This window comes from Cricetulus griseus (genome assembly GCF_003668045.3).
Source record: "Cricetulus griseus strain 17A/GY chromosome 1 unlocalized genomic scaffold, alternate assembly CriGri-PICRH-1.0 chr1_0, whole genome shotgun sequence".
Lineage (NCBI taxonomy): Eukaryota > Metazoa > Chordata > Mammalia > Rodentia > Cricetidae > Cricetulus > Cricetulus griseus.
This window is the reverse complement of record NW_023276806.1, coordinates 176,187,227-176,199,405: the sequence shown is the minus strand read 5'-3', so window position 1 is coordinate 176,199,405 and position 12,179 is coordinate 176,187,227. Positions and strand designations below refer to the sequence as shown.

At 35.5% G+C, this 12,179-nt stretch overlaps 1 protein-coding gene across 1 annotated transcript in view; it reads left to right on the top strand.

Annotated features, from left to right (window-relative positions):
• Positions 1-12,179, top strand: part of Gnat3 (G protein subunit alpha transducin 3) — a 37,773-nt gene that overhangs the window by 8,157 nt on the left and 17,437 nt on the right. Inside the window, exons 2-3 of the mRNA XM_035451383.1 lie at positions 1,975-2,017; positions 6,802-6,943. Of these exons, the coding sequence (XP_035307274.1) occupies positions 1,975-2,017; positions 6,802-6,943 (185 nt within the window). The remainder of the gene's footprint in view (positions 1-1,974; positions 2,018-6,801; positions 6,944-12,179) is intronic.

Sequence of the window (12,179 nt, the reverse complement as noted above, 5' to 3'; positions counted from 1 at the left end):
GTTTTGGTGGGGCCTAGATCACATAGGCCACATCCTTAACACCATCACTTCAAAAGTAAATGAAAAACACGGATGAAGGAATATTGAAAAAATGAGTATGCTTAACTTTTGCATTCATTGACTTTGCTCTTAACTTCCATGGCCTATTCTAGAAAGCACACAGGCACAATAACAGAGAACTGTGGCAGATTATGCAAGAGGCAGAATTGGTACGTAATTGCCTGTCAGTGAAGCTTTATTTACTATGGTCTTACCACTCTTTATGTCTCAGTATCATACATGATAAGAAGCTGTTCAGACAAGTGCAGAAATCAGATACACTGTGACATGCCAAGGACAAAAACACTTGCTGCAACATAGAGTTAAATTTAGACGCCCCTGTACCTGTTCCTTCAGGCTGAGGAAAACAGACAGAAATATTTCAGTGAAGAAAAAATATGTAGTATCATACAAAGGACAAAATCTAGTTTTTAAATTTATTTTCCCTTTTAAAATTCACACAATACATTTTGATTACATTGTGTATTTTTTTTCTCTCCCAAGTCCTCCCAAATCCTTCCCACTCCCTACCCACCAAGTTACAGGACCTCTGTCTCCCTCCTGCTTCTCAAAAATCACAACAAACAAAATTGATAAACCAAAAATTCAAAACAAAATTAACCTCATTAAAAAAATGACAAAGAGAAGAAGTCTTCTTTCCATTGCCCAATTGCTCCTGGTCATGGTACCTGCACTGGAGTGAGGTTGACACACTCGGGGACACTCCTCTGCAGAATACTGACTTGCTTTGGCTAGCCAATATTAGTTGCAAATTGCTTCTTGATTAGGGGTTAGGTTATTTGTCAATATAAATTCAAAGAATTATTTGTGAAATTTACCTTAAACTGATGGGCAGGATAAAAAATTAAAATGATTCATGAAAAACTATGGGCGTGGAGAGGAAGGTTAACACCACAGGAAAGGTGAAGCTCAAGCAGTTGTAGGTGGTGTTAAAAGTCTACATAGTGGTATCAGGTGCTTTAATCCACATTCATAAGGATCATTTCAATAAGAGTTTCAGATTTTGAGTTATCACATTCAAACTGTTGTTTGCTTATGTTAAAATTATGATAAATCAAGATAAGTGCCTGTCACACACAGATACAAAAACAAAACAAACCTAGACCATGACCTGTGATCTCTGCACTTTTAGTTTTTGTTTCTCAAAAAATAGTTCATAACCTCAAGAGAGATTCAAGAAATACTGTCCAAAGGTTATGATTGACAACCTAAAACCACCACTAAGTTTTCACTATGAGTTCTTGTTTTCTGTATTAAGAATCACGTGCATTTGGGTTCTCTGTATATGATGCTTCAAGAGGTGAGTGGATGCTGAAATGATTCAGTGTGGGTCACAAACTACAGTACATGTTGCAGATAAGGGAGCCTGTAATAACTGCAGGACCACTGCTGACTCCTCACGCCTACCTCTGTGCACCCAGATCTGTGACATGAAACATACCCATGGCCGCCTCCTATACATAAAGGCTCCTTGGACTTTAGAGTTTTAAGACTCTTCATTCATTTGGATAAAGGAAATTATAGCTATACACAAAGGTATTATAGGCTGCTGAAGAGAACAGTGTGTTTGAAACAGGATAGATTTCTTTTTGAACAGTTCTGGACATAAAGCTGTTTGTGGTTTTGTTCTTTCACCATTTATTCAAATAGAGATACCAAGAGTCATCTTAGGAATCCAAGAGCTATGTCAAGTCTGAAATTGTGGGTTACATCTTTGGGTTGCAAACTCAGGTATGTAAACATTTCAAATCATGTTTAAATATAAAATATAAAATTTTCTATTAGTGCACATTGTTTCCTTCAGAAGTTTCACAAATAGAGTTCTCAAAAAGTTACACGTGATAAAATAGTAGGTTTTAATATCACACAAATTCTGTGTATCAGTTAATAACATTTGCTTCGTTTTTGTTTCAGGAGCAGGTGAATCTGGGAAAAGTACTATTGTAAAACAAATGAAGTAGGTACAGAACTCTTTCAAGTGTTGACTATTTGATGTATCTATGCATTGAACAATTCTGGGTTGATTATTTATTCTAGTTTTTTATAACATAATTGCATCATTTTTACCTTTTCTTTTTTTTTCATACAAATTCTCCCTCATTCCCCTCTTTGGTCTTTTCCATATTCATTGTCTCTCTTTTTTTCATAAATGTTTGTTACATATTTATAAGTAAAATCTGCTCAAAAAGTCTCACCAACATGACTGACTAATCATGAGTTGAAATAAGACTATGCCAACACACATGCTGATGCAGACAGGGGAAACTCCAGAGGCTTCAACCCTACACAGAGCCTGACAGGCGAGTCAGAAATGCAGACCGCTGAAGTAGTCTTCCACAGTTAAGAGCACAGGTCCAATATCAAATGGTCAGCCCTAAATACATGCATACAAGTATCATTATACGGACTTCTAAAATCTTTAAAAAATTCTTTTTTAGTCTCTTTTCAGAATTCAAGTGCCCTCTTCAGAATTTATAGGTAGTGGCAAAGTTATCCTGACATTTTTGAGTGTTCAATATTACTTCTATTGTTTAACAAAGACTGTAATTTCTATTTTTCTTTTGAATTTTGCCTTTCATATTAATGCCAGTAGCTGTGTTTTAATTATATTAAGCCTCAAATGAACTAGCTTTTTCCCAATGAGGGTATAGCCATAAACATTTGAAATATGTCAAACAAGAATCCATTTGAAATTTGGGAGGAATAATATTTTAACAACAGCATTTATTTTCTATATGGATATGAAATATTTGTTCACTGATAACACTCCAACAGATTCTTATGTGTTATTACATGATTTTTCTATTTATTCTTGTAATGGGACAACCTACTAAATTTCTGAATGAAGAAGTATTAAAAAACAACTGCCATGAATAAAAACTTCAATGAAAAATGAATAACATGAAGCTAGATATCAGTGATGAAGCCCTCTGGTTAACACAACCACTTTCTCATTTTCAATATTATAATGACATGTAATTAGTTTATAGACTATTATTTAAGCTCCAGTTTGGAAATTGTTAACAGGAAAAATAAATGACCCAGAAACAGATGTTGGAGTTCAAGCTGACAATCAGAAACGCAAAGTAGGCAGCCACTAGCTCTCACTTCAAGCTCAGGCTGAAAGGGCTAATCCATGCACAATCTCTTCACCAAGTCTCAACCTGCTGCCTATCCTCACTGTGGCTGGAGAATGAATGTCCCATACTATCTACTTGCTCTGTTATACCCCTGTAGTGCTGGGATTAAAGGTATGAGCTATAATACTCTTTTAGACTGATTCAATCTTGTGTAGATCTGGGTAGCCTTGGACTCACAGAGACCAGTCTATTTCTCAATCCTGAATCCTAGGATGAAAGGTGTGTACCACCATCTCCTAGCTTCTGACTGCTGGGATCAAAGGTGTATGCCTGACTTCTATGACTTGTGGCTGACTTTGCTTTCTGAATCTTCAGTCAAACTTTAATAAATCATAAGTAATGTATCATCATAGGGAATCTCACCTATAGATGCCAGCGAATATATACCCTTTCTGTCTCTAAAACAGGGTTTTGTAAGTAATTTTTGGTCCATCCTCACAACAGAGTTATTTCTCATTCCTTTAGATCATTATTCTTCCCTATTACCCTGTTATTTAGGACACAATCACAGTTGAAGTTATCTTATTCTTTTTTGTGTCTATTGTTTATATTCATAAATATAGTTTTTCATGGTTATTTCTCTATATAAAAAGATAGCTTTTAAATATTAAATCATGTATGAATTCAGAAAAAAATTGAAAACTGGAAATTTAAGCCAATAATGAATATCATAAATATATAACTGACTACTGTAATATATAAAGAGATACAGACTATTATGTAAAACAATAATGGGCCAAATATATGTAAATAAAGGAGAACCAAAGAACAGTCTGTGAAAGACAGAATTAAATTGCCCATTACAGAGATGATAAATTATATAATTCATTTAAACTTTACTAAGTATAAAACAAAATTTTAAATGAATAATTAGACATTATTTGTCATGAGTAATTATGAAAATATAATTTTAGACTGATGTGGTAGGTTATTCTTATAAGCCTTACATTTGGGAGGCTGATTCAAGAGGATCACAGCAAGTTTAAGGCAGTTTGTGCTGCATAAGGAGTACCATAATAGCCAGAGCTATGATATAAGACTATCTCAATATCAAGACTATAATCTTAATCTAAATTTATTATCTGATTAAAGATTGCAAAAATGAATTTTTCTTACCACTATATTTATAAGTACATTTTGTAAAAAAAGAACTAGTAGTTATAATTTTTCTACCTCTACCATAAATTTAGGGCTGGAGAGATGGGTTGGCTGTTAAGTGCACTTGTCTTTGTATAAGATGGAAGTTAGGTTCCCTAACTCCAGTCACAGAGTGTCTGGTACCATTTTCTGGTCTCTCAAAGCATCAGACACATGCAGAAGATTCAGGCAAAAGATTCACACACAACAAAATTAAACTAAATCTTAAAAACCGTGTGTGGGGGGATTTATGTATAATAAAATATATATACTACATATAACAAATTGGGAAAGTTATAAATATTCTTTAGCTACATATATTTCTGAGAAAGCACAAAAAGAATTTGAAATATGTATGACATAGACATAATTTAAGTATCCAAAGTATGAAATATAAGTAAAATACAATTTTTATAAATATTTTAAATAGTAAAATGGAAGATAAAGAATCCTAAATTTAAATAAAAATGTCCAGGCAATGACTTTGCAAACTGTTGAAACTATTCTTCAGTCACTTGCATGACTATGAGGCATCTGCATATGCAGATGACAATGTTTGAGCAACGCCAGCTCTTGACCCAGGCCCAAAGTTTGGCAAGGGTGTGCAGCATTCGAGTGCACTGCCTTTTGTATCTATAAAGTCCCCCTTCCTTTCAGCAATTTAGAAAGGGCACATTATCGTAAAATAATCAGCTCATTTCTTTTCTGCTAACCCTTGTCTTTTTTCCCCGCTTTTTAAATACTTACCCACAATAGAACTTACCACGGCTTTCCTAATGTCTCTTTCCATACACAAATGTGGCTGTGGACTTTTATAGAGCACAGAATCTGCTAAAATGATAATTCCTTATATAATTTGGTGCCTCTGTTAGAAATTTGATCATGTTTATGCTGTCTGAGCCACTTGTGACTTCAGTGGCCATTTGAGGATCTAAAATGTAGCGTTCTATAACATAGCTGGCGGTTACAGTGTACAGTAGGTGGTGCATAGGCTGGAAATCACTATGGACCTAGTGGGAGGAGAGTCAAGTGTGATTCATTCATTTATTTCAGCATATAATGAAGAGCTAAAATGCCCAATAAAATTTTTCTAGTTTGAAAAGAGCTGGGAACAAACTTAAAGGTAGGCAACTCTTTCCAGAAGAAATAAATTCATGCAGCTGCTTCTGTCATGTTTTCCCTGAGAGTTTTATGAGTCATCAGAACTTGTGTTACCAAAAGAACCCAAATGCCCCAAATTTACACATAATTACCATTCTAATTTAACAATTAAACCATTTTTCCGTTTTAATTTTGGACATAGGTCTGGGGTTTATTCAACAGTCTAGCTTTGGTCTATTGTAAGTATGTATTTCTGCATTTTTATGGTTTTGGAACCATCTGGGTTTTGTTGTTGTTGTTGTTTGTTTATTTGCTCAAGTGAATTAATAGATTAATGCAACCAGATAAATTGAAGGTAAAATTGGGCATTTGTTGGTAATCAAATGTAAAGAGTAGATTAAAATAATAGAGGCACATTCTTCACTCCTCCTAGGGCCTGGTCCTACCATTTAATGGTTTCAGGCTCTTCAAAGGCATCAAAAAGGTGTATATGTTATGTTTGATCTCAAAGCTGGAACTTGCATGTGTGTAGACACAAGATAAATCTTGAGAAAAGTGACACTCAAAAACAAAACAAAAGCACTTTAAAAACAACATAAAAAAAGACTGACAGAAAGAAATGAGATTTATCACACAGCAAAGATACAAAGACACACAAATAACACCAGCACAGATTTTAGATTTAAAGGGGAATTCTATTTTAAGCTACTATTCTTAAACTCTCCATCAAACCATGACTTTCGGGTTAATGGGTGGAAGAGAGGAGCCCAGCCAAATCTACCATCTGGGTAACTCAACTCCGAGAACCCAGAAGCACGTACACACTCGGAGGAATGGCAATGGATCCAACAGAAAGCAATTACCTTCAATTAAAAAACAATTCCTTTGTTAATGCTGTAAATAGAAAGCAGGCACTCATACTTCTTAGTGTTTCATAAGAAATAGGAAAAGCCAGGACTGTTCTGCTGAGTGACCTCACATCATCTAGAAATCACAATGTAAACATGACAGTGTTTAGGTCTTCACACACATCTCACCTGGAACTCGGGGAATTTTCTTCCTGAAAAAGGAGTATAGGTTCTAAATAAAGTATATGTGATTTATGTATTTTATGTGTTTTATCAAGAACAATCTTAAATTTACCTTATAATTAGGATGTGGTCTCCCCATGACCCAAAAAGGCATTATATGAAGAGACAATGAATGATAAACATTCAGAGATGTTAAATTGACTAGACTTGGTATATACACATGATCAAAATCCATCCTTTTTAAGGTGTATAAACTATACTTTTATTCAAGCAATTTATTATTATTTTGCTACACCAGCTCAACTCACAAAACTTCTCATGTTCCACTATAGGATCATCCATAAGAATGGTTACAGTAAACAAGAATGCATGGAGTTTAAAGCAGTGATCTACAGTAACACACTGCAGTCCATCTTAGCCATTGTGAAAGCTATGACTACACTTGGGATTGATTATGTGAATCCCAGAAGTGCAGTAAGTATGCCCATGTTATAATTAACTATATGGCCTGGGTGGAATGTGAGCTAAAGAATCTTAGAATTGTTTCCTGTCCTATTCTATGTCAAAAGAACACAATATAGTAATTTTGCAATTGCTTAATGACTTATCTCCAACTTAAACTTGCTTATTTTACTCTGAATGAAACCCCTCTTTTCCACTGTTCATTATAATTTTATTAAATATTGTAACAACATAAGAAACACAACTCTGCTGTGGTTTATAATATAACATCTAAATGATTTTTCTGTATTTAGTAATTATTTCACATGTTATGATGCTTTAAAAATTTACTTACTTTTGAAAGAGATAATATGCAAAAACTATGATTATATTATTCTCTAAAAGCCAATAACTGACCCTACTCACAAAATAAAAGGATTAAAAGATATTCTCTATTTCCACAAGGCCATCCCAGAGTAGCTGGTCACCTCCAGAAGTCATCAACTCCTCAGTCCCCAATGGAATCAGTGTACAGGAAAAATAAGCATAGTAAAAACAATATGTAAAAAAGATAGAAAGACACAAAGTGCTTTCCTCCCTTCTGTCCCTCCCAATGCATCCAGTTTTGGGTTGGCCATCTAAATGAGCATTGGAAGTTATCAGGATGAAAAGAAAATGTCCATTTCTATACTGTTTTCCTTTACAGGAAAGGGTAAATCACCTTTCTTCCATTCAGTTTTCTTAGAGAAGGAGGGACAGAGAGAGAAAAAAAGTGTGGAGAAATGCTAAGCATACTTTAGGCCAAATCCTTTGCAAAGCCTGGAATGTATATTCTAAAAAACTTCCTTTTCTAGATTTCCCCCCAGTTTGGCTCCAGTTACATTTCCTACTTCTCTGGCTCTGCCTTCCTTCACATGTAATGAATTCTGGAAGGAAAGCCTAGTGTTGAGCAAATATTTATAAAGCATTTGGTATTTAAGGAGATTATCACAGCTGGATGTGAGTGTCTGTACACCCTTATTCATTGAAAGAGTGACTGAGACAGCTTGGATTTGGAAATGTCATGTGTGTACGTTCTATAAGATATTTACATATATAAGCAATTGCAATCATTCATTTAAAGCTCAAAATGGTATTCTGTCTACAGATGTAACTATAGGTAGGCTGAGCTTACTGTTATAGACTATTGTAATTTATGTTAAGGAACATAAAGGGATATTGGATGAGAGGAAACAGTCCAGTGCTGAGAAAGATTTTTAGGAAGTGGTGGTATGCATTATTTTAATTCGACATTTTCCTACTTGTTGAAAAGGAACATGAAACCAGGAAAGCCTAATGACCTCAGTTTGATGCATGAAATACATATAAAAAAAAGAGGAGAGATCTGAATCCTCAAACTTGTACATTAACTTCCACATGTAAACTATGACCTGCCTGTATCCACATCCATATCACACACACACAAGAAAGTATAATAATGAGGTTGGAAGGGATCGTGATGAATAGGAGACTTTGAAAGAGAAGAGGGAAACATTTGCTCAAAATGTTCTGCAACTCAATTCATGTGAGCTGATAAGCCTAGAATACTGGTACTCCACAACAATTCAAGAATTCTCAACAGCTGTGTGTATTCAAAGACTCAAAGTGGACTTTGAGTTCCTGGAGAATAACAAAATTTGACATTTCAGTTCAGCGTTCCTCAAACACATAGGGTAAGTATCCATTCCTTACTCTGATACACTCTTGTTCTGTGTGTCACAACAAGATACACACAGTTCCAAAGGATTGTTCTGTCTCCTTTGCAACTATGACTACAAAGTTCAGAATGAATTCAACAAGATTCTAAGAATGCATGAGGCACCTATTATTGATGAGCACTGCATAACTGGCAAAGAAGTATTTATTTTATTTCTATGCAATGTAGCTCTAGAATAGTGATTCTCAACCTTCCTAATACTGTGGCCTTTAATATATTTCTACATGTTGTAATGACCACCAACCATAAAATTATTTTCACTGTTACTTCATGAGTGTAATTTTGCTTCTGTCCTGAATTATAATATAAAGACTGTGTTTTCCAGTGGTCTTAGACCAGCACGTGTGAAAGGGTCATTTGAACCACCTCCTCAACAAAAGGTTTGTGACTCATAGGTTGATAACTACTTCTCTTGTGATTCAAAATCCTGAGATAATGAGCTTTTCCAGAACCATCACAATTCTTAAAGCATTCTGAAATATATCATAAAGAAATTAAAATTTTGGAATGCCATTCAAACTCTAATAGTAGTATTTGAAGTAAAAAATGTCAGATTATTGGAGACCCCTTAGTATCTCTAGAATAGGCTAGTCTATGATTTTGGGTCACTGGATCAAAAATATTTTAGGAACATGTACTCTGTTGATTATCAGAGTGTCCAAATAAACAAAACAACTATCTTTGCCCTCATATACCGATACATTAAAAAATTAACAAAGCAAGGATGATGGGGAATGTCCTTCTGTGTATATGTTTCTCTTATTGGTGAATGAATAAAACACTGATTGGCTGATTGGCCAGGCAGGAAGTGGTGTAGTTGGGCAGAATCAGAATATAAGCAGGGACAAACAGGAAATTGCTCTCTTCTCTACAAACATGTTGAGCAGTCAAGACGTAGGACGTTAGAAAAGTAAGAGGTCCCTGGACCTTCTCTAGTAAGAAAAGACCATGTGTGGAAATACTTACATTGGTAGTTATTGGTTAATAATTAAGTCAAAGCTATTGAATAACAAGCCATAGTCACTGCCCAACAGTATTCATAACTAATATAGCCTCGTGTGTTTTACTGTGGCAGAGAAGGGTGGCAGGAACTAGCTGGACCAAAAACCTCAAGCAGCACAAGGAGCGACAAGGCCTTACAATAAATGCTGTGAATAAGATGAAACAGGAAAGGACTACTATGAGAGTATTAGAAGAATAGAAAGGTGGAGAAAGTTTCCTTGTGGAGGTGTTACTGCATGAAATAATATACAAACAGCAACCCCCAAGACAGGCTTGGGAGTTTACATCAGGGCAGGAGTCCAGTACCTGATGCTTGAGGAGCAAGTGTGGAGAGAAACAGAGACCAATGGGAAAGGAAGAATGGAAATAAAGACAAAGGCACAGCACAGAAAGCTTGGGAGTCATAGAAAAGGAGTGGGAGTTTTTAGTCTAGAGAGAATTACTGGAGCATTTAAAACACAGGAGTAAAATAACCTGTGGAATTTTAATGTTCAACTGACTGCTGTGTAGGCATATGTAGCATTGAAAAAATAACTGTCAATTATGGACAAGTTCTCTTTGTGTGGCTCTGGTAAGCCTGGAACTCACTTTGTAGAACAGGCTGTCCTTTAAGTCACAGAGATTTGTCTACCAAGTGCAACACCATGCTTGGATATATACAGAAGTTTTTTGGTGTTACATTTTCTTAAAATTTAAAATATAATTGGTGACCTCACCGTCTTACAAGTGAACTTTAATTCATAAATTATTTATATCTCCATTATTGTACAGAAGTATCAAGAACTGAAATATTCTACATTTTGTAAAATATAGTTATTATGCATAAAAATAGCAATTTATCTATTGTGGAGGATTCTGGAGACCTGTGGAAGTAGAGCACAGCTACAGATGTAACCTTGATTAAAGGACAGGCTCTTCAGTGGTCATGGTCTTCTCCATCCACAGTGAGCAGTGCTTGGGGGAAACAAAGGCCTCTGTGAGAGAAGATGGCACGTGGGTAGAAAACCAGGCCAGATGAATTAACCCTGGAGCTTGACAGCAGTTCCCCTACACCCTGTAATGAAAGATTCTTAACTTACTCTGTACAGTTGACCTGCATGAAAGATCTCTCTCTCTCTCTCTCTCTCTCTCTCTCTCTCTCTCTCTCTCTCTCTCTCTCTCTCTCTCTCTCACACACACACACACACACACACACACACACACACACACACACACACACACAAACACACACACACACACACACACACATGTGGCCTGCAGAGATTCTCTCATTTGCTAGGCCTGGTGTTATTTTTGTGTGAATACACTTACTGTTACTCGACATGCTTCTACTAAGTAGCCTGAATTAAGGGGCTTTACCCTGGTGAATATGTGCCAGAAACTCAGAAGTAAAGGCAAAATTGATCAGTCAGATTGATGTCCTGCAAGAAAATACTCGGATTACAGAAGTGGTTGAAAGGGCTTTGGTGAAATGTACATGTTTTAAGGGAAAATCTACTCACACTACTAACATAAATAGACTGTATATTTGCTTACAGCGAATAATATAGAGGCAAGGAAGAACATATTAGTTTGGTTTACAATGGATTTGAGAGAGCAAGTAATTTGTTTCTTTAGGAAAGGACCCTGGGAACAGCTGCCTCATTGCACAATTTGTCCCAAAGTCATGTTAGCAGTAGAAGAAAATGCCTACCAAATGGTCAGCCATATATAATATATATATATATATATATATATATATATATATATATATATATATGATGAGCAGATTGTATTAGAAACATATATATGTGTACATATATATTTCTGTAATAACAATGAATGAAAGAAGTCATGAATATATAAGATAGAAATGAGGGGCTTGTGTGGGGTGCTTGAAGGAGGAAGGGAATGGAAAAATTATGCAATTATATTATAATTTCAAAAATCAATGATAAGTTAAATGAATAGGTCATATGTCACTGGATTTGCAGTTTTCTGCCTAATAGGAAGGAGTAATTGTAAAATATGTCCTCCATTAATTTTAGAAAATAAGGTCAAGTCTTGCCTTTTATCCATTTAGCAACGATCTGAATATCTGTTTGTAATAACAAAATCCAATCGGAAAGATGGAAAAGGTTCTCTTTCAGTTTCAACATTCTTTAATAAAAAAAGACATGTAATTAATATCTTAGGCAAAGAAAATGCTTTTAATACAACAGCAGAACAAGCCTCCAGTCGTTTGAAAATGAATGGGTCACATCAGCAACCCTGAGTTTTTCCTGGACATATGTGGCTCCTGGCACTTGAGTGTAGGTGCCTGCTTTGTCCAGATAAGCACGGAGAGTGTGACACTGTACAGATGTAAGTTGCTCCACTGTAGTGTTTGCTGTTGGTTGTGAGGATGACCTGTTACATGCTTCACACTGTGCAGTAGTGTAATTCCAGTCACCAGAGTGTTATTATACTAACAAGCAGAACCTGTCCTCTGAGGCTAGACTCTGCTGTTTCCCTAACCAAATACCAAAATTT